The 22036-nt window shown below is 42.2% G+C and overlaps 1 protein-coding gene across 1 annotated transcript; it reads left to right on the top strand.

Annotated features, from left to right (window-relative positions):
* Window positions 1-586: 586 nt before the first annotated feature.
* On the top strand, window positions 587-22032 carry LOC115141573 (transcription elongation factor SPT5-like). The gene is given in 31 exon segments (XM_029680569.2): window positions 587-694; window positions 1104-1219; window positions 1423-1576; window positions 1707-1772; window positions 6458-6469; window positions 6657-6726; window positions 6841-6906; window positions 7004-7069; window positions 7178-7208; window positions 7327-7395; window positions 7710-7961; window positions 8082-8171; window positions 8258-8328; window positions 8437-8542; window positions 8676-8769; window positions 8885-9021; window positions 10354-10509; window positions 10635-10781; window positions 11077-11223; window positions 12606-12731; window positions 12857-12947; window positions 13121-13231; window positions 13776-13878; window positions 13997-14124; window positions 14239-14344; window positions 14549-14704; window positions 14853-15021; window positions 19829-19880; window positions 19883-20031; window positions 21404-21499; window positions 21634-22032. Coding segments are annotated over 30 exon segments (3249 nt in total). The 5' UTR covers window positions 587-694; window positions 1104-1132; the 3' UTR covers window positions 21775-22032.
* Window positions 22033-22036: the final 4 nt, after the last annotated feature.

Below are 22036 nucleotides of genomic sequence, written 5' to 3'. Positions count from 1 at the left end.
ATACTTTTAGAACTATGGTTCAATGTTGCAGCAATTTGAAAAAAACTAAAAAGTAGATTGTGCTGATTTATAGGCACATTGAACCATATTTTTAAAAGTATGTAGATAGATAGTGCTCAAATAAATCATATCGGAATTCCTCCATCTTTATGCACCATAGCGACTTGAGATACTAGTATTTGACTCTATGCTTACCAACTGTTTAAAAAACGTTTTTGTGGTATTATTATGTTGTTCTTTTCCTTTTTTCCACATAGCCTAGTTATACTATATAAAAAGAGGTACACCAAACATTAGGTAGCCTAGGCCTACTTGGGATCAGGTGAATTATAATGACAATATACAAAAAAAAAGTTAAGGAGAGCACTGTACAAATGGCGAATTTAGCAAATTAGGCGTTTGTGGTAAGTACATGGGGGCCGCCATCTTCATGCACCTTCGCCATTATTATTACAGCCAGAAACCAGGTGTGCTGTTATGAACATGGGTTGGGATATGGAGACCACAGATATAAACATATTTAATGAGACTGCACCACTTTAACAAGTATTTCAAACCATCGCGAGAATGTGGTTTGTTGCCTTCCTATTTTCGTTATTCTGTGTATCGAAGGAAGTGGAAGTGACAAAAAAAATATCTAACCATTTCTTTCTTCTTTTAGTTAAGTCCAAACCAAGACACCTGTTTTAGAAAGGTAATACCGTTAGCTATGCTTGGAATGTATTTATCAAAATATTATTGTAAATTTGGATTGTTTGCTAGCTTAACGTTAGCTTCCTAGCTGGCTCGCGTGATCCTGAGGCTACTAACTTACTATACTTGGGCTTGCTTTCGCTTTTAGCTATCAACATTGTACATTCTCTGTGTTGTTTCGGTCGTTACATTATCGTAATAAGCTAACTGACTATGTACATTGTTAGAGAATAACGTAGCTCAGCGTATTACCCTGAAACACATTTTCTCCAGCTTTTTGGGTAGCTACTGTAGCTAGTAATACAGTCAGTGTTAGATAGCATTTAATGTTCAGTCTCACCCAAGCAAGGACTGTCTGAACTAAGTTAACGTTAGCTAGAAAACTAAAATCACTGTGCTTTTCAACTCAGTCTCTTTGGGGGAGACCCCGGCTCCACGAATGTCGGACAGTGAAGACAGCGACTTCTCTGACAACCAGAGTGAACAAAGTAGCGAAGCCGAGGAGGTGGATAAAAATGAGGCAGAGGTAAGCTAGCTAGCTACCTAACACTGCCTTGCGCTGTGTGAATGGGTAGGTGGTGGAACAGATGTACCAGTGCATGCATTGCCCTCAATTTGCTACTGTATCAGAATTGATGCTAACAAACCTAGACTGGCTCCAAATTGACATTGCACGTTTTACTGCATTGACATAACTTGGGAGTGGTTTGAATGTTTTCCCCTATACAGGAAGATGGGCAGGCAAGTTTATCTGGCAGTGACAAGGCAGCAGAAGAGGAAGGGGAAGACTTGGCAGATGAGTATGACGAAGAGGAGGAAGAGGATGATGATGACCGTCCCAGAAAGAAACCCAGGCATGGAGGTTTCATCTTAGATGAAGCCGGTAAGACAAATCTAGACTCGAATAATACCATTGCCGTGTAGAATAGTTGTCAACATGTTCTTGCTCACCAAAACGTTTTAGTTTTAATGTATCTGAATGAAACTTTACTTATCCCTCTGGTTTTGTTTAGATGTGGATGATGAGTATGAAGATGAAGACCCGTGGGAGGAAGGTGCTGAGGATATTTTAGAGAAAGGTAAGGTCACACATGGGGCCATGTTTGAGGATATCTAATACCTGAGAGGGAGTTCTATATGAGCAATGTTGGGGCAGTTGTCTGTTGATGAGGACTGAGTTCATGAACTTTGTTGAATTTTAAATTATTCGAAAATTACTTTCCTATGGGTGGTGTGCAGATGCTTAGGCATGATGGATTTGTCTGTAGTATTGTTTGGATTCAGGAAGGGACGGGCAGCATTACAAATACAATCAACAAATCTATGCCAAAATGCGTATATGTGAGTGTTGACTGTGTTCTTCCTGTGCTAATAATTCCTTTTCTTGTGCATGCCTCCTTCAGTTAACGGTAAATCAATTCCAGATTTTCTGCTCTCTGTTTTCCTTGCATCTAATTAAATGGATTGGTTATCTCTCATTCAATAAGTCACATTCTGTTATAACTCCACCCACATTTTCGTACTGCTGCACTTCTAATCTAAAGGAGCACTGATGGCAAATACATTATTGGGGTCTCCCATAATAACCGAGGCTACCTGTATGAGGTAATACATTAGTATATTGTATTTGACAGCTGTGACCTATTTACTAGTCAGGAAAATATTGTAGAAATGTTGTTGGATGGTATGTTAACCTGACACCGGCAGAGTTATGACTTATCAGTAGGGATGCAAAGGGTCGGATATTTTCCATGGGAAGTTAAGCCTGGGATTTTTGCTTAAATTCCTCAAAAAAGTAATCTTATAACAGTGACTGTTTTTTTTTTTGTGGGATACACATAAGGCAATTCTAGTTCTTGTGGCATATCTTGGTTTAACTATCCCCAATTCAATGGAATTGCAACCCTCTGTATGCACAGTGCATTCTTCCATCACATGTGCAGCTCATTCTCAAGATCTTGCACACTAATGAGATGCTATTGAGCCCACACTACTACACTGTCTGAGCCAAGGACCACATGCTTTCTGGTAAGTTTTGATCAATTACAATACTGGGTGGGATGAATAAATTTATATTACATTTATTTATTTTTTACTAGTAAATAAACTCAGCAAAAAAGTTAACGGCCCTTTTTCAAGACCCTGTCTTTCAAAGATCATTTGTAAAAATCCAAATAACTTCGCAGATCTTCATTGTAAAGGGTTTAAACACTGTTTCCCGTGCTTGTTCAATGAACCATAAACAATTAATGAACACTCACCTGTGGAACGGCCGTTAAGACACTAACAACTTCGAGACGGTAGGCAATTAAGGTCACAGTTATGAGAACTTGGGACACTAAAGAGGCCATTCTACTGACTCTGGAAAAACACCAAAAGAAAGCTGCTCAGGGTCCCTGCTCATCTGCGTAAACGTGCCTTAGGCATACTGCAAGGAGGCATGAGTACTGCAGATGTGGCCAGGGCAATAAACTTCAATACATGTACTGTGAGACGCCTAAGACAGAGCTACAGGGTGACAGGACGGACAGCTGATCATCCTCGCAGTGGCAGACCACGTGTAACAACACCTGGACAAGATCAGTATATCCGAACATCACACCTGCGGGACAGGTACAGGATGGCAACAACTGCCCGAGTTACACCAGGAACACACTATCCCTCCGTCAGTGCTCAGACTGTCCGCAATAGGCTGAGAGAGGCTGGACTGGGGGCTTGTAGGCCTGTTGTAAGGCAGGTCCTCACCAAACATCACAGGCAACAGTGTTGCCTATGGGCACAAACCCACCGTCGCTGGACTAGACAGGACTGGCAAAAAGTGCTCTTCACTGACGAGTCGCGGTTTTGTCTCACCAGGGGTGATTGTCGGCTTCGCATTTATCGTCGAAGGAATGAGCGTTATACTGAGGCCTGTACTCTGGAGCGGGATCGATTTGGAGGTGGAGGGTCCGTCATGGTCTGGGGCGGTGTGTCACAGCATCATCGGACTGAGCTTAATGTCATTGCTGGAAATCTCAACGCTGTGCGTTACAGGGAAGACATCCTCCTCCCTCATGTGGTACCCTTCCTGCAGGCTCATCCTGACATGACTCTACAGCATGACAATGCCACCAGCCATACTGCTCGTTCTGTGTGTGATTTCCTGCAAGACATGAATGTCAGTGTTCTGCCATGGCCAGCGACGAGCCCGACTCTCAATCCCATTGAGCACATCTGGGACCTGTTGGATCGGAGGGTGAGGGCTAGGGCCATTCTCCCCCAGAAATGTCCGGGAACTTGCAGGTGCCTTGGTGGAAGAGTGGGGTAACATCTCACAGCAAGAACTGGCAAATCTGGTGCAGTCGATGAGGAGAAGATGCACTGCAGTACTTAATGCAGCTAGTGGCCACACCCGATACTGACTGTTACTTTTGATTTTGACCACCTTTGTTCAGGGACACATTATTTAATTTCTGTTAGTCACATGCCTGTGGAACTTGTTCAGTTTATGTCTCAGTTGTTGAATCTTATGTTCAGACAAGTATTTACACATGTTAAGTTAGCTGAAAATAAACACAGTTGACAGTGAGAGGATGTTTCTTTTTTTGCTGAGTTTAGTAGCCTTCAGCAGTGTTTAAATAATTTCTAACTTGTTAACAATTTCTGCTTGATAGTTTTTGCTACCATGTGGGTTTTGGCTTGCTTGAGCCTGCTAACTGAGTGTTAATTCAACTGTTTCCATACATGTTTCATTTTAAAACATGTATCTTACAAAGGAGTCGTTTAATTTAACTGCTTAACTATTTATTTATCTGTACATGGTTGTATTTATTTTATTTATTTATTTTCTAATCTTTACAGGAAAATGCCACGGGCACTATCTGATGTGTGAAGACTTTTCACTGCAGCTAATGTAGAAGGAAATGTGTACATTTGCAAATACTGTGCCAAATCAAATGTGAAGAATACAACAAAGATGTGCATGAAGTTCCCTCAGTGCTCACAACAAGCAACCTCTGAGACAAGTCCCTCTACTTCTAATCGAGGTGAAAATGATGAATCAGACACCATATCGATAGCATCAGCTCATGGTCCTCCTTTTTTGACTCAATGGAGGAATGTAGTCAGAGAAATGTTGATGAATGTCTTGCTCGAGCTGTGTATGCAACTGGTTCACCTCTGCTCACAGGCAATGTGTATTGCAATAGATTTCAGATTTTTTTTTCGCCCAGCATACACCCGTTTAACTAGACATGCTTTATCTACAACAGACACACCTGTCTCTACATTACGGATGAGCTGAAGGCAGTCATCAATGACCTTGGACCACAGAAGGTATTTGCACTGATGACAGACATGCATTGAATCTGCTTCTCAAGGACATCATGGCACCGAAAACAATGTATACACTCAACAAGAGAGCAAAGGAAATTGTTAGGTATGTGAAGGGTCAACAAGTTATAGCAGCAATCTACCTCACCAAGCAAAGTGAGAAGAATAAGAGCATCGCATTGAAGCTGCCCAGCAACACCCGTTGGGGTGGGGTTGTCGTCGTGTTTGACAGTCTTCTGGAGGGGAAGGAGTCTCCAGGAAATGGCCATATCACAGTCTGCCGATATGGACAGCCCCATCAAGAGGATCCTCCTGGATGATGTATTTTGGGTTCTTGGCAGTCTGGCAAAGTACACGTCCAAGCAAGGGCTTTGGGAAGGAGGTGCAATATGGCCGTTGTGCCAACATATCTCATCAGCACCTGGTGGAAGGGACTTTGTGGATCTGAGACTCTTTCCCCTATTGTCTCCATCATCCTCCAAATCCCACCAACATCAGCCGCCTGGTTCTTGTTTGGGAACACACACACACCAAAGCACGCAGCAGGTTGACCAATATAAGGGTTTAAAAATTGGTGGCAATCTGGGGACATTTGAGGCTTTTTGAGCCTGACAACGAGCCATCCTCAACAGGGTTGGAAAGTGACAGTGAAGATGAGGCCTCAGAGGCTGATGTTCAAGAGGTGGACTTTGAGGAGGTCCAGGGAGAAGACATGGAAGCCTGAGAGGAAGACAACCAAAGCTTTAGTCTAGAAACTATAATTTTACAGAGATGCGATGGATCATTCAATATTCTCTTTCTTTTGTTCTTCAGTGAAATCGCCTCATGTGATGAGTCAACTCATTTAATTAAAGTTCAATTCATAACTAAATTGTTTTTATTTCTATTGGAAGTTTTTTTTGCAATTGTCTACTTATGATAAGGTAAAAGTTTTGTTCCTGTCTCCATATGGTAAATATATCCAATGCAAAAAAACATCTACATTTAAATTGAATTAATATTCATTTTCATATATTCCCGTTAATTCCCATGGAAAGTTTCCACCTTTTGAGTATTCCCCGAAATATACAACCTTATTTGTAGTAAATAATCAGACCATGGGGTTCTAGGCACTTACGTGAACCAAGTGTGACCATTTGCCTGAAATGCTACCTGCTAGAAGAAAGCTAATATGTGTGATTTAGCTAAATTATATTGTTTTAAGCTTTTTTGGGCATGTCAATCAGCCATATCACAAAGACTCATAAGCATCCACATTACAATTACCCACATTACAATCATCCTTGGTCTCATGAGCCATTTGGTCTTTTACCATCGTTAATGTAAAAAAAAAAAATCCTTTCATTTGTTCCTGTCTGTGCCCCTGCCACTCTTTGCTTTGTGTGTATGACAATCTCATTTGGCTCTTAATGTGTTTTCCTCCCTCTACCTTAACCTGCCTGGCGCGGAGCAGAGGAAGCTGAGGGTAAGTGTTTTTCTTCTTCCAATATGAAAAAGACCTACCTACCACTTGGGGCTAGACATAGGTATACACAGATAGGTTCTTTAAAGGACCACTTGTTTGAACGGAGAACTTCTACATTCAATCTTATACATTAAATCGTTTTTTTGTGTGACTGTAATGGGCTCACTGAGTCTGCTTTACTCTTCAGTGTCCAACATTGACCATGTGGTCCTGGATGAGGACAACTCTGGCTCCCGCAGGTTGCAGAACCTCTGGAGGTAATGTGTTCTTATGGGCTACGAGTGGCTAGGCTTCTTTCCATTAATATTCCAGTTGTTACTATGCGAAGCTGTGTTCTTGAAGTCTGACATTTGAATTTTTGGACATTTCAGAGATTCCAGAGAAGAGGCCTTGGGTGAATATTACATGAGGAAATATGCCAAGCAATCGGGAAATGAGTGTGTATTTTCACAGTAGTAATCTGTTAATTCTGTTTCAACATTGATTTTACCGGTTATCCCTTTGACTGAAATTTCGGTTTTTGATTCCCTCTAGTTTTCCTGGGGGTTCTGAGGAACTGTCTGATGACATCACCCAGCAGCAGCTGCTCCCTGGCGTCAAGTATGTATCACCTTCACCAAGATGGGGAATGTATTTTTAGTGCATTACAACAATCCAATCTATATACATATTCTCAATGTTCTTGGTATTGTATATTCTTTTTCAAAGGGATCCTAATCTTTGGACGGTCAAGTGTAAGGTATGCAGCTTATATTTTTGTGTAGACATCCTAAAGTTCAGCACACAATAAAAACAGTTTTTAATTAAAAATAATAATAATAATACTTTTGCCTCTGTCATGTATTTTGTCATTACAGATTGGAGAAGAGAGAGCAACCGCCATCGCATTGATGAGGAAATTCATTGCCTATCAATTCACAGACACGGTATGTCCCCACCCTAATTGAATGCATTCACAGCTTCTATAGCTTTTCTCTCTTATTCTAATCTGTATTTTTTGAAACTGAACTGTTGGTTATGGGCTCGTAAGTATGTATGGTTGTATTCGGTGCATGTGACCTAATAAGATTTGATTTGAAATGTTCTTTGTAATAAGATGCTAATGTTTGCATTTTAGTGCTTTATATGATGGATCTCTTGATAGCCTGTATATCTCTTGGCGATTTATATATAAATAAAAGGGGGGAAAAGGGCACTTTGACAACCTGTGAAATGTTTTCTTATACACCATTCTACACAGCCCCTCCAAATCAAGTCGGTAGTGGCTCCCGAACATGTCAAAGGTTACATCTATGTGGAGTCGTACAAGCAGACTCACGTCAAGGCTGCAATTGATGGAATAGGCAACCTGAGGATGGGCTTCTGGAACCAGCAGATGGTTCCCATCAAGGAGATGACAGACGTCCTCAAGGTGGTCAAAGAGGTGACTAACCTCAAGCCCAAGTCCTGGGTCCGCCTCAAGAGAGGCCTCTACAAAGATGACATTGCCCAGGTATGCTTGAAACACATTGTGGAAGTCGACACTTGTGAAGACTGATGAAAATGTATTTTGAAGACAAAGGTAAATATCCTTACCATATTCTTGGAACATACATGTATTCTCCTCCTTTAGGTGGACTATGTGGAGCCCAGTCAGAACACGATATCACTGAAGATGATTCCCAGGATAGATTTGGACAGAATTAAGGCCCGTATGAGCATGGTAAGCAACGGCAGCACTCTGTTGTCATGGGCTACTCACCACCCTCAACTTTGATATCCCATGACACTTCCTGTTGTGTCTCCCAGAAAGACTGGTTTGCAAAGCGGAAGAAGTTCAAGAGACCAGCCCAGAGACTCTTCGATGCGGAAAAGATCAGGTACAATGAAACATGTCCTGAAGACTATCATTATTGGGGATTTGATTACACTGTCCCAAATAGATAAGATCGCAGCCTCGATTACTTCCTGATGGTGTTTTCTTGCAGGTCACTTGGTGGGGATGTCAGCCACGATGGAGACTTCATGATATTTGAAGCTAACCGCTACAGCCGTAAAGGGTTCCTCTTCAAGAGCTTTGCCATGTCTGCTGTGGTAAGATGACCACGTTGCCTCAATACCACTGTTTTATTGGCCATTTGTTGAAAGCCCTATAGTGAAAAACGGGGCTGAAAAGTGTTCTTAGTTATCTGTACCCATGGCTCAGTCTCTTTATTGTGATCTATAGATCACTGAAGGAGTGAAACCCACTCTGTCAGAGCTGGAGAAGTTTGAGGATCAGCCAGAAGGCATTGATCTGGAGGTGGTGACTGAAACCGCAGGTAACAGCAACTTCTACAGCATACTCAGGATATATGAGATTTGGTATTTTACTTTCTGGTTTTCATTTACGTGTATCTGCTTTTGTAAGAGGCATGTTTTGTTGTGTGACCACAGGTAAAGAGCGTGAGCACAACCTCCAGGCTGGGGACAACGTGGAGGTGTGTGAAGGGGAGCTGATCAACTTGCAGGGCAAGATCCTGAGTGTGGATGGCAACAAGATCACCATCATGCCCAAGCATGAGGACCTGAAGGTAATGACAAGCACCAAGCAGACAATGACATTGGGAGGACATTTCAGATTTGTCCTACTAGAGTTGGGCCTAAAGTCAAATTGTGTGGAAACAGGTTCACATTGGTTAGAATTGTCAAAACGGTACATAATGTTCTGCTAGTTTTCGGTAGAATTTTGTTCAGATATTCTCAGGCCCTAAAGTAAGATATTCAGTCTACTTGTTGTTAAAAACAAGCCAAAGACATTGACCCTGGTTCAAGCCGTTACGAACCAGATTCTTGTTTGCATTGGAATGACGTTTTGTTATTTATTTGTCTAGCCAAACAAATTGGAATTTCAATGAGAACTACCAGTAAACCAGGGGTGGGCAATCAACATAGTGATGATTTTTTTTTTGTGTTTTTTGACTGATATTTATCGAAATCGCTGCATCAATTTGCGTGCCAGAAAGGGGCAGTTATTTACATTGTTTCTGTTTTTTCTGCATACTTTCTATCTGGTTTTAGACATTCAGATAATAAGAGATAATACAGATAATAAGAACATATGTGAAATTACTAATATAGGAAAGGTGTGCGTTTTTATTTGCATCACAAAGTGACTGAAAAGCATCAAAGATTTTGTAAATTTCAGGAAAACATTATGGAAGCTCATCAGGTAATAACTGTGTATAAAAAGGTAATCTGCATTGCTTTCAATTGCAGTTTTGTCACAGTCCCTTCTAAAATGTCCTGCGCGGCTTGTGTCGTAGAGGAAAACCGAATGCATGTCTTCCTGAGTTCCTCCAACCTTTCAAAAGCAAGAGCCAAAATCTGCTAATAGCGGACATCGGATGTTACTTGTGTAACTGCAGTTCTATGTGTGCATTCAGTTGACTATAGACAAGCTCTTTTTTTATTTTTTACTAAATCCATCGCAGGCTGCATTTAATTGGCTAGCAAGCCAGATTCTGGTTCAGCCAAGTCAAATAGCCTGCAAAGGGAACACGATTCATCACAGCATGAAGAAAGCATCGGGCTGTGTGTAGTCATGAATAGACTACTTAATCATGCTTCCCAAAAATGTGGGAGTGGTAGAATATGACCCGGGGTCAAGCGATCACAAACCAGATTCTTGTTTGCGTAGGGATAATGTGGTTAGTTATTAGTCAAGCCGCAAAAACTGGGATTGCGAGAACTAACTCCCATTACAGCATGATGAAGAAATTGGGCTTCCCAAAAATGTGGGACGGATAGAATTACGGGATCAAAACGTTCACGTGAGGCGGCCAGACATTCCCACTGTGTTCCGTTCATTCTATTGGCACTGATACAAAATAATGGTTTGTTATTGATGTCTGGTCTGTGTGCAGGATCCGCTGGAGTTCCCGGCCCATGAATTGAGGAAGTACTTCCGTATGGGTGACCACGTCAAGGTGATAGCAGGCCGCTACGAGGGCGACACCGGCCTCATCGTACGCGTGGAGGAGAACTTTGTCATCCTCTTCTCTGACCTCACCATGCACGAGGTAAGCAACGTCACATTATTGAACTGGGACATCAATAAAATAAAATAAATAATCATATTTTGCATAATTCCTACGTAACTTCAGTGAACCATTATCGATTTTACGTGGGTGTGTGTGCTTTGCAGTTGAAGGTCCTGCCCCGGGACTTACAGCTGTGCTCTGAGACGGCGTCAGGGGTAGATGCCGGGGGCCAGCACGAATGGGGAGAGCTGGTCCAACTGGACCCCCAGACCGTGGGAGTTATTGTCAGGCTGGAGAGAGAGACATTCCAGGTTGGTACTAATTTTACTCTTCTGCAAAATACATTTCCACTTAAATGATCAGGTTCAGATCAGGACAAAATAAATGTTATTTTATAAGAGATTGTGTGTGTGGGCTTGGAGTCGTGGTTGTGTGCCTGCTGGAGAGATGTTTTGTCCACCATCTGTTCTTGAAATGGGAACTTGAGTGATTTTGCTCAATTTTAAAATTGGCACATAGTGTAATGTCTATTAAATTGTGGCAGTCAGCCTAAATCCCTGAGCATTCCTATAGTGCTCACACATGTATTCCTCTTCTTCTCCCCAGGTCCTCAACATGGACGGCAAGGTGCTGACTGTGCGTCACCAGGCAGTGAATCGGCGGAAAGACAACCGCTTTGCTGTGGCGCTGGACTCTGAGCAGAACAACATTCACGTCAAAGACATCGTCAAGGTCATCGACGGGCCACACTCGGTAAGATTCACCACAGTTCTGCTTTCTATAGGTCTAAGCTCATAAATATATTTCTCAACTCCAGCTTTAATAGGGCCCTATAAAATCTGTGACGTGGACAGGAATCACGGAATTAAACTATATTCAAAAATGTATTACATTTAATCGGAAATCAACTAAATGTACTGAACTTATTAGGTAATTTATTCATTTGCCTAAGATGATCATAATCAAGAACAAAATGCATAAGTGATTCTTAGTTTCTGAAGAGATGATGTGGAATTGCCTCGGGCTTGTGTGCGCGTTTGTCTACCACTTCGTGTAACCGTTAGCGAAGATGCTAATGATAACTATCTTCTGGTAGATGGAAAGGCTTTCCCAAAAACCTTGTCAATTTAAATGTTAACTACAAAGTAGCCTACCTAGCAGATTAATCATGATTGTATGCATAAATCCAGTGGAGATTTGTTTAGCAAACTCTGCAATCACATTTGCGCTATAGAAACACTGTTAACCGAACAAGTCTCTTGCTGGTGTACACTTAAATTTGAAGGGGATCTACACCCAAAAATGAAAATTCCTTAGATTTTTCCCAGACCTCAAACGTGGTCTCCTGATTTCGTTTAAGCCTTGTTGTGAACTTAGAACATTACAATGTTGTTTTTAAAGGGATTTTGAGAAAAAAATGACATCTGAAACCAGGAAAAACAAAACGTTGAATGGAAAAGTAAATGGAATTAGGCAACAAAAAATATTGTCTAGGGCTCTGCTATAGGCCTCCATCCAGGTTTGGTGACTACTTTCAAAGCCAGTGTCTGGACTCGAGTCCTCATTGACAAAATTGGTAAGTCAGCTTGAAGAGCTTTGACGTACAGCACCAGTCAAAAACTTTGGGCACACCTACTCATTCCAGGTTTTTTGGGGGGGAGGGGTTGCGAGAATGCCAAGTGTGTGCAAAGCTGTCAAGGCAAAGGGTGGCTACTTTGAAGTATCTCAAATATAACATATATTAGGGATGCACGATATAGCTGTGAACATATCGGAATCGGCCGACATTCGCTAAAAATGCCAACATCGCTATCGGCTAGTTTAACGCCGGTGCATCACTAAAATATATTTTAATTTAACACTTTTGGTTACTACATGATTCCATATTAGTTATTTCATAGTTTTGATGTCTTCACTATTATTCTACAATGTAGAAAATAGTTTAAAAAAATAAAGACCCTTGAATGTGTAAGTAGGTCCAAACTTTGGACTGGTACTTTATTTTCATGCACAAAATGGGACAGTATGTTGAGTTTCAGGCCATATTGCTTATCTCTAGCTGTTTTTCAGTTTGCCAAAGGTGCGATTAGCATGTATAGGTTGTTAGGATATAAGTGGTGTGGTTTGTTTGCCAGGGGCGTGAGGGAGAGATCCGCCACATTTTCCGAGGCTTTGCCTTCCTGCACTGTAAAAAGCTGGTGGAGAACGGGGGCATGTTCGTCTGCAAGACACGCCACGTGGTGCTGGCCGGGGGCTCCAAGGTCAGTCTCCCATTTAGCTCTCACCGCATCACTTGCAAGTCTTCCATCTATGCCATCACCTCTTAACATTCTCCAGTGGGAACCATCAGAGCTGTTGTTGACATTTTGATTCTTCCATTCTTTAGCCCAGAGACGTCACCAACTTCACCGTGGGAGGTTTCGCTCCGAGGAGTCCAAGTATCAGCAGCCCCATGCATCCAGGTGGTGGTGGTGGTGGTGAGTGGAGTACAGCTCACAGAGAGCATGTGGTCACTCTCACCATAAACTGTGGATTACACTGCCCTTTGTTGATTTGTAGAAATTAGCAAACAGTTGCTTAGTGCAGGATACAACACAAAATAACAATTATCAGACCACAGGCATTACACAACTCCTGTCCTTTCCTTCAGGTCAGCAGCAGAGGGGTGGTGGAGGAGGTGGACAGATGGGGCGTGGCCGGGGCAGGAGGGACAACGACCTGATTGGACAGACCGTCCGCATCTCCCAGGGACCATACAAGGGTAATGCTGCGTTCATAACAACTTAGAAATGTGTAAATATCAGCATATGGCTGGGAGAAAATGACTTGAATGCTCCTCCAGCTGGTAATTACTAGTGGGAAACTGATATGTCATCTCCAAGCTCTGACTTCTCCCACATGCTAAAATCTGATGTCGCATACTATTGAAATTACCTCAATAACAGCATTTTTGACACTTAAATGCAACAGCAAAACATTATTTACAAAAAACATCTGTTTTTGAACACTATAATTTTTTTGCAACTTTAATAGCTGTACTTTTAGTTTATTTTTAACCCAGCTTGTTTGCCATTAGCCAATCTGCGTTCTCAATGAGTTCAAGGCATGAGTTTCCCACTTGCTATGAATGCAGAAAAAGGACCAAACGCGGTCACATGTGAACCAGATGGGGTTGTCCTCTGCCATAGAATGGACAATAAACACATTAAGCAGAAATGCTGTTGCACCATGGGTGTTGAAGTTTCAACACTTGGATCATTCTCAATAGGGAATCTTTTGACCTAACCCTTGCCATTATTTCCCAGGGTACATTGGAGTGGTGAAGGATGCCACTGAGTCGACAGCCAGAGTGGAGCTGCACTCAACATGCCAGACCATCTCTGTGGACCGACAGCGTCTCACCACAATGTTCGTTCACATCATCAGGGATCTATTACAATGATATATTGTGAACACAGTGATATTAACGCAATAGTTCACCTTTTTAGAGTGTTAATTAATGTTGACTTGTTTTTGTTACATTCAGGGGAGCCAAGAGGCATGGAGGAATGACTTCCACCCACGGACGCACTCCCATGTACGGTCCCCAGACCCCCATGTACGGGACAGGCTCCCGTACCCCCATGTATAGCTCTCAGACCCCCTTACACGATGGTGAGCGAGACACCCCACCAAGGAAATACCTCTATGGCCCTCAATCAGAATATATATATATCTATGACCTGCAATATAACTATTCTCATTGTGGTGATCCTTGTTCCCCCACAGGGAGCCGTACACCGCACTACGGCTCGCAGACCCCGCTGCATGATGGGAGCAGAACGCCGGGGCAGAGCGGAGCGTGGGACCCCAACAACCCCAACACACCGTCCAGGTAGGCTACATGTGGGGAAAAAACTAAATGTGGGAAATAGCCTCAGCATTCTATGGTTGATAAGGGTTTCTTCATCTTTGCCTGGTCAAGAGTTGTCAAAGTTAATACAGCTATTTTTCTGTACTTTCTACAGATCCTGAAAATATGTTTCCCTAATAGGATAACTTTTTGGAAACAGCCTTTAACCTGTTCCTCTTGTTTCAGGGACGATGACTTTGAGTTTGGTTATGATGACGAGCCCTCGCCGTCCCCTCAGGGCTACGGGGGCACGCCTAACCCCCAGACCCCTGGCTACCCAGAGGTGCCCTCACCCCAGGTCAATCCCCAGTACAACCCCCAGACCCCAGGCACCCCAGCCATGTGAGTCTCACACACATAGGGTTTTCCATTGTCTGTTTGCTGTCTTTTTCAATGTCTCTAGGCCCCGTTTACAGTGACGACCAACTGCTCAAGGTGAGTTTGGTTCTCTCCGTCCTAGCCAAGTCCACTGACTGTGTGTGTTCCTCAGGTACAACACGGAACAGTACTCGCCGTACACTGCCCCCTCCCCACAGGGCTCGTACCAGCCCAGCCCCAGTCCCCAGAGCTACCATCAGGTGGCCCCCAGCCCAGTGGGCTACCAGAACACACACTCACCAGCCAGCTACCACCCCACACCCTCACCCATGGCATACCAGGTAAGACGCTTGACATACATTTTTTTTTTTGCCACTTAGTAGGACTGATGTTGATTTAAAAATTGTACTTGTCTGAAAGCTCAAGTCACTTATCCCCCCAAAAAAGAAAAATGGTCTGTAACACCATTTCTACATCATTGTATGATGCCCGGAACTACTTAAAAAAATCAAAAATACATTACTATCTTTTTACCATAGAGAAAACATGTAGGCTACACTCTGCCCATAGGCTTGAATATGCAAAGTAGCCGGTCTCAAAATACAACACTGCCCCCTTTAAGGGTCTCCTGGAGGATGGTGGGCCACCCTTGGTAGCCTATAAAAATATTGAAACAATTACAACCAAATACTTTCTATATAAAATTCATACAACTACTGAACATTAAAAAAAATGTTAAAGCAATGAGGCTGACGCAACTGATCAGACAATTAAGCTTAAAATATTGATAGAAATGTTCATGTTTACATGACTGTAGGCTACACACGAATGTTCCAAATTGCAATTAGCGTCAAAACACCGTTCTCAAAAGCATACCGCACTCCGAAGCACTTTCATGTGACCGAGGAAAATATCTGTTAGAAATGAAGATGGGCGATCTAAAGATGCATCAACTAGCATGGGTTACTAATATCACCAGAATTGTGCCTTTGGCTGCTAGACAATAAAACAAGTTAAATTGGAAACGGGTATTCCCAAACTGGGGTACGCAATGCCGTCATGGGTAAGCCAAATACAAATGTGATTCACATTTAAATAATACTAATATATATATATATTATGTTCTAACAGTCCATTTATATATCTAGTGTTCAGCGAAATAACAACACCATGTCAAATAATTAACATCCAATCACATTAACCGCTACTCTCTTGCGGGGAATTCCACTAATGGACCGTTAGCTGCTGCTCATTCCGTTTGCTCGAAAATTGATAAATGGTCCTAAACAGTAAGCGACACATACCAGCTCTACTGGTAGTACTACTACTACTACCAGCAGTAGTAGCACTACACTTTGCAACCACATACCTATGTGAGAGTGGATTCTCGGCCCTCACTAGCATGAACACTAAATACAGGCACAGACTGTGTGGGAAATTATTTAAGACTGAGACTCTCCAATACAACCCAACATTGCAGAGTTATGTGCATCCTTTCAAGCACACCCATCTTATTAACCTGTGGCGAGTTATTCACAATTTTCAATGAACACAAAAGGTTTTATATGTAAGATGGTTAAATAAAGAGCGAAATGATTGATTTATTATATTATTTGTACTCTGTTCCTATGAGCTCTTTGTCCCGGCTCGAGGGAAGAAACAAACTCTCACTCAAACTTGCAACTCAATATTAGGAAGGTGTTCCTAATGTTGGGTATACTTAGTGTATATTCTTGTCCATTTTATTTATACAAATTTTCAGAGTTAATAACCCACAGACACTAGAGAAGCGTTAACCAAGTTTATTCTTCCCAAAGGTTCTGTACAGCTGAAAACGGACAGCTAAACATTTCAGACATCACAGTTTATATGCATCCTACTTAGGACACTCCTCTTTACAGTTTATGGCTCCACGGGAAAGAAGGTAACCAAATACCAACCCGGATTACTCCCTTAACTTCTCTGGGATATGGTCCCACCTCGCCAACAGCCAGTGAAATTGCAGGGCGGCAAATTCAAAACAACAGAAATCTCATAATTTAAATTCCTCAAACATACAAGTATTATACACCATTTTAAAGAGAAACTTCTCGTTAATCCAACCACAGTATCTTGACACCTTGTGATTATGTTAGGTCAGCACCTAGCCACAGAAAAACATACAGCCATTTTCCAAAGAAGGAGAGGTGTCACAAAAGTCGGAAATAGCGTTATAAATATTCACTTACCTTTGATCTTCATCGGAATGCACTCCCAGGAATAATTTTTGTTCGCGCGTTTAGCCCAGTAATCCAAATGCACAATGTGCGATCACTTAGTTCAGACAAAAAGTTTTTAAAAAGTTATTACAGTTCATAGAAACATGTCAAACGATGTATAGAATCAATCTTTATGATGTTTTTATCATAAATCTTCAATAATGTTTCAACCGGACAATTCCTTTGTCTTTAGAAATTAAAAGGAACGCAGCTCGCTCTCACGACCTCTTAGTCAAACAGCTCTTATTCGCTCCCCCTTCACAGTAGAAGCATGAAACAAGGTTCTAAAGACGGTTGACATCTAGTGGAATCCTTAGGAAGTGCAATATGACTCCATAGGCACTGTATATTGGATTGGCAAAGACTTGAAAACCAACAAACCTCAGATTTCCCACTTCCTGGTTGGATTTTTTTTTCAGGTTTTTGCCTGCCATATGAGTTCTGTTATAATCAGACATCATTCAAACAGTTTTAAAACGTTTTTTCTACCAAAATCTACTAATTTATATGCATATTCTAGCTTTTGGGCCTGAGTAGTAGGCAGTTTACTCTGGGCACCTTATTCATCCAAGCTACTCAATACTGCCCCCCCAGTTCCAAAGAAGTTAAAGGGAACTGACCTCACCCCTCACCTCATGATCCACAGATATCCATCTGTCTTCTCTATATCAACACATCGCTCTCCTACATCAAACACATTCTAAAGCCTTCTGGCTTTTTACAAACTTTTTATTCAAGACTTTGCCTCTATCATTTATTTAATATCTCCAATGTTCAAAGTTTAGCCGATTCTAACAGCACCTTATACTCAGTTCTCCGCTAAACATAGAATCAAGATTTGTATGTCTTTTTGAACTCCCAGGACGAAGTTGACTACAAATACAAAGTTGCCAATGCCTTTGCAAATGTTTCAAACAAGTGAAAGTTAGAAAAAGCTGTTTAAAATGCAAACTGGGATGACTGTATTAAATGATAAATACAGTAGGCTGCCTAGGCCTATATTTTGAAATCAATTTCATGTTCAATCGAGTTCTACTTTTAGGCTACTGTAGCCTAGGCTTATGTAATTATTGTGTCAATATACAGGACATTTGGAATGTGTTCAGATCCCTTCCCTTTTTCACATTTCATTACATTGACAGTGCATGTCAGAGCAAAAACCAAGCCATGAGGTTGAAGGAATTGTCTGTAGAGCTCATTTCTGCAGCATTGAAGAACCCCAAGAACACAGTGGCCTTCGTCATTCTTAAATGGAAGAAGTTTAGAACCACCAAGACTCTTCCTAGAACTGGCTGCCCGGCCAAACTGAGCAATCGGGAGAAGGGCCTTGGTCAAGGAGGTGAGCAAGAACCCGATGGTCACTGACTGCTCCAGAGTTCCTATATGGAAATGGTTGTCTTTCTGGAAGGTTCTCTCATCACTGTAGCACTTCACCAATCAGGCCTTTATGGTAGAGTGGCCAGACGGAATCCACACCTCAGTTAAAGGCACATGACAGCCTGCTTGGAGTTTGCCAGAAGGCACCTAAAGACTCTGACCATGAAAAGCAAGATTATCTGATGAAACCAAGATTGAACTCTTCGGCCTGAATGACAAGCACCGCATCTGGAGGAAACCTGGCACCATCCCTACGGTGAAGCATGGTGGAAGCATCATGCTGTCGGGATGTTTTTCAGCGGCATGGACTGGGAGACTAGTCAGGGTCAAGGGAAAGATGAACGGAGTACAAAGATGTCTTCGAAGAAAACCTGCTCCAGAGCGTTAAGGGCCTCAGACTGGGGTGACGGTTCACCTTTCAACAGGACAATGACCCTAAGCACACAGCCAAGACAATGCAGGCGTGGCTTCAGGACAAGTCTCTGAATGTCCTTGAGGGGCCCGGACTTGAACCCGATCGAACAGGTGCAGCAACATTCCCCATCCAACCTGACAGAGCTTGGTAGGATCTGCAAAGACGAATGGGAGAAGCTCCCCAAATACAGGTGTGCCAAGCTTGTAGCGTCATGCCCAAGAACATTTAAGTCATTTAGCAGACGCTCTTATCCAGAGCGACTTACAAATTGGAGACTCGAGGCTGTAATCACTGCCGAATGTGCTTCAACAAAGTACTGCGTAAAGGGTCTGAATACTTAAGTAAATGTGATATTTCCAGAGGAAGGGTTTATTTTATACATTTGCAAACGTTTCTAAACCTACTATGTCATTATGGGGTATCTTTGATTGATGAGGGGGGAAAAAATATTTAATCCATTTCAGAATAAGGCTGTAACGTAACAAAATGTGGAAAAAGTCAAAGGGTCTGAATACTTTCCGAATGCACTGTATATGTGTAACAACGTGCACAATGATATACCAAATATGTGGTTTAGTGCTTTGTTGTAGAACAAGCCGCCTCAAATTGGCCTGTTAGCATCTATCTATAGGTGATCATATAATTATGTTAGATTAAAAGGAAAAGTCGTCACTGTTTTAACATTGCGTCATTCCAACATCAGCTGAAGATGTAGCGCGTTTCTTAAAACACCATGCAGAAAGAACATTCGCTTGCATGCATTTTGCATCATCATAATGATGTGACACTTTGCTTCTTGAAAACTTGACTACTGGCATGCAAAAGATTTTGGGACTGTATTAACAGTGGACTAATGAAAAATACACCTTTTTTTGTTTGTTTTCCTTTTAAGGTAAGGTGTCTAAAGTAAGATTTGAAAAGAGAGTGAGTGCTGTTGATCAGAGAGCAGAGTTGCCTTTCTTTTGGTCCCATTGGTATGTACACGTGCTTCAACAACTAAGCGAACTAAGCTGTTGTCGGAACGATGCATCGTTGAAACGCTTTCAAATCTAAGTTCCATCGCCCTGATCTTTGTTTCCTCCTGTCGTCCCAACCCAGGCCAGTCCGAGCCCCAGCCCGGTAGGCTACAGCCCCATGACCCCCGGCGCCCCCTCCCTGGCGGCTACAACCCCCACACCCCCGGCTCCAACATCGACCAGACCTCCTGCGACTGGGTCACCACCGACATCCTAGTGCGCGTTAAGGACACCTTCCTGGACAGCCAGGTGGTTAACCAGACGGGCGTCATCCGCAGTGTCACGGTGAGTAGCAAAGACCACACCACTCCTCCACGATCCTAGATGGTACAGGGGTGAAGAAAGGCTCACACATTTGATTCTACTTCATTACCCAAGTTTCCTGTCTGGATTGAAATGGAGGGAACATTACTTTGGCTTTTAGGGAAAAAGAGTTGTATAGAAATATTAATTTCTGGGATTTGTCTTCCATAACCAAAATGGCATGTAGTCATTTGATTTATTTGAGTAGAAATGAACTCCGGATTCCTGACATTAACGGCTCCGTTTTGGCCTGTTGATGGAAGAAAGGAGACACTGCCAAGATGGAGCAACACTTTTTGTCATGTGTCTTATCTTTGGTAGATTGAGGGGAACAAAAACAATTTAATCAATTTTAGAATAAGGCTGTAACATAGCAATGTGGAGAAAGTCAAGGGGTCTGAATACTTTCTGAATGCACTGTGTATGTGTAACGTCCGTGACCAATGATATACCAAATATAGGGTATATGCTGTATCATCCCTCATATTTGGCTCCCATTGCCTTTTGATGTAACCGATACAAACTCTACAGAATGGGTTTTATGCCTTATGGGCCTAATGGTAAAGACATACATTATTACCGTTAAAATACATTACCTTTTTTTAATGTGACGTGAACACAACCTGTCATGTTTTCATCTGACTGTCAAACAAATCACTTCAAAATGTAGGCTACTTGCACACGTTCATCCATTCCAAAATAATTCCAGTATCCAAACAGTGCACCAAACGTTTAATGAAAAGAAAGAAAAATATGTTACAAAACATCAGTGTAATGACACACTCTTGTAACTTGCATTAATTGACTTTTTTTGTTTTTTTTGTCAAAGCCGACACCTGAAAAGAGGCTGAAATACAGCCATCTGTGTCTCCTGAGTTTGCTAGCAAAAGCTCAAGACCCAATAGAGGCAGAGTAAAGAGATTACTGCGACTGACACAACCTGAAACAGTCACTGGTTTAAACCATGACGGAGAGGTGGGGAAGTTCGCTTCATTCTGAATAAGCTTATTTTCATATATTTACCGCTTTAGCAGGACAAAATAGCATTTTATGGCACAGTTGGTAGAGCATGGCGCTTGCACCACGACGAGTTGTGGGTTCGATTCCCAGGGACACCCATTCGTAAAATGTATGTATGCATTAAGTATCTTTGGATAAAAGATTTTGCTAAATTGCTTACTATTTTTATTATGCTAGAAACCAATAGAATGGTTAAATTTGAGTTTTGTTGCATTTAGGGGATATTGTCTTATTCCCCCCTTTTACTATTCTTACCTATGTGTTACGTTAACAACATGAACGTGCTGAACCAAGTACTCCCATCATTGACCTGATGCGTCTTCTCCTTCCTCAGGGTGGCATGTGCTCAGTCTTCCTCCAGGACACAGAGAAGGTGGTGAGCATCTCCAGTGAACACCTAGAGCCTGTCACCCCAACTAAGAACAACAAGGTAAGGCTGCTTCTCAACACAACACCTTTCTACTGGACTCAAGAGTTCTGTGGACAGGAGCATGGTTCTTTTGGGTTCATAAGGCTCTGGCTGCTCTTGGTGTGTCATCTGTTGTCTGTGGTGCCTCTCTCCAGGTGAAGGTGATTTTAGGGGAGGACCGCGAGGCCACGGGGATCCTACTGAGTATTGATGGGGACGACGGCATCGTCAGGATGGAGCTGGATGACCAGCTGAAGATTCTCAACCTCCGCTTCCTGGGCAAGCTGGAGCTCTGAGCCAATCACACCCCAACTTCACAACACGCCCTCACTGCAAAGCAACGTCACTCAAAACGAGCAGAATTATGTGCCCCCGTGTTCACTATCAAAGATTAAAATTGCCTGTGTAATTTTTCAGCCAAACTTGTGCTCTTAGTGAACTCGCATTGGTTTTTAGTGCTCTGTGGTTGTAAATTCTGTCTGTTCTTTACTTTTTTTGTTATAGAAACTACCTTTTGGTTATGCGTGTACAATGTCAATTAAATGTTAACTGTTGCAC

Source organism: Oncorhynchus nerka, linkage group LG14, assembly GCF_034236695.1.
Source record: "Oncorhynchus nerka isolate Pitt River linkage group LG14, Oner_Uvic_2.0, whole genome shotgun sequence".
Classification (NCBI taxonomy): domain Eukaryota; kingdom Metazoa; phylum Chordata; class Actinopteri; order Salmoniformes; family Salmonidae; genus Oncorhynchus; species Oncorhynchus nerka.
Note: the sequence above shows the minus strand (reverse complement) of the source record. Positions and strands in the feature narration are given on the sequence as shown.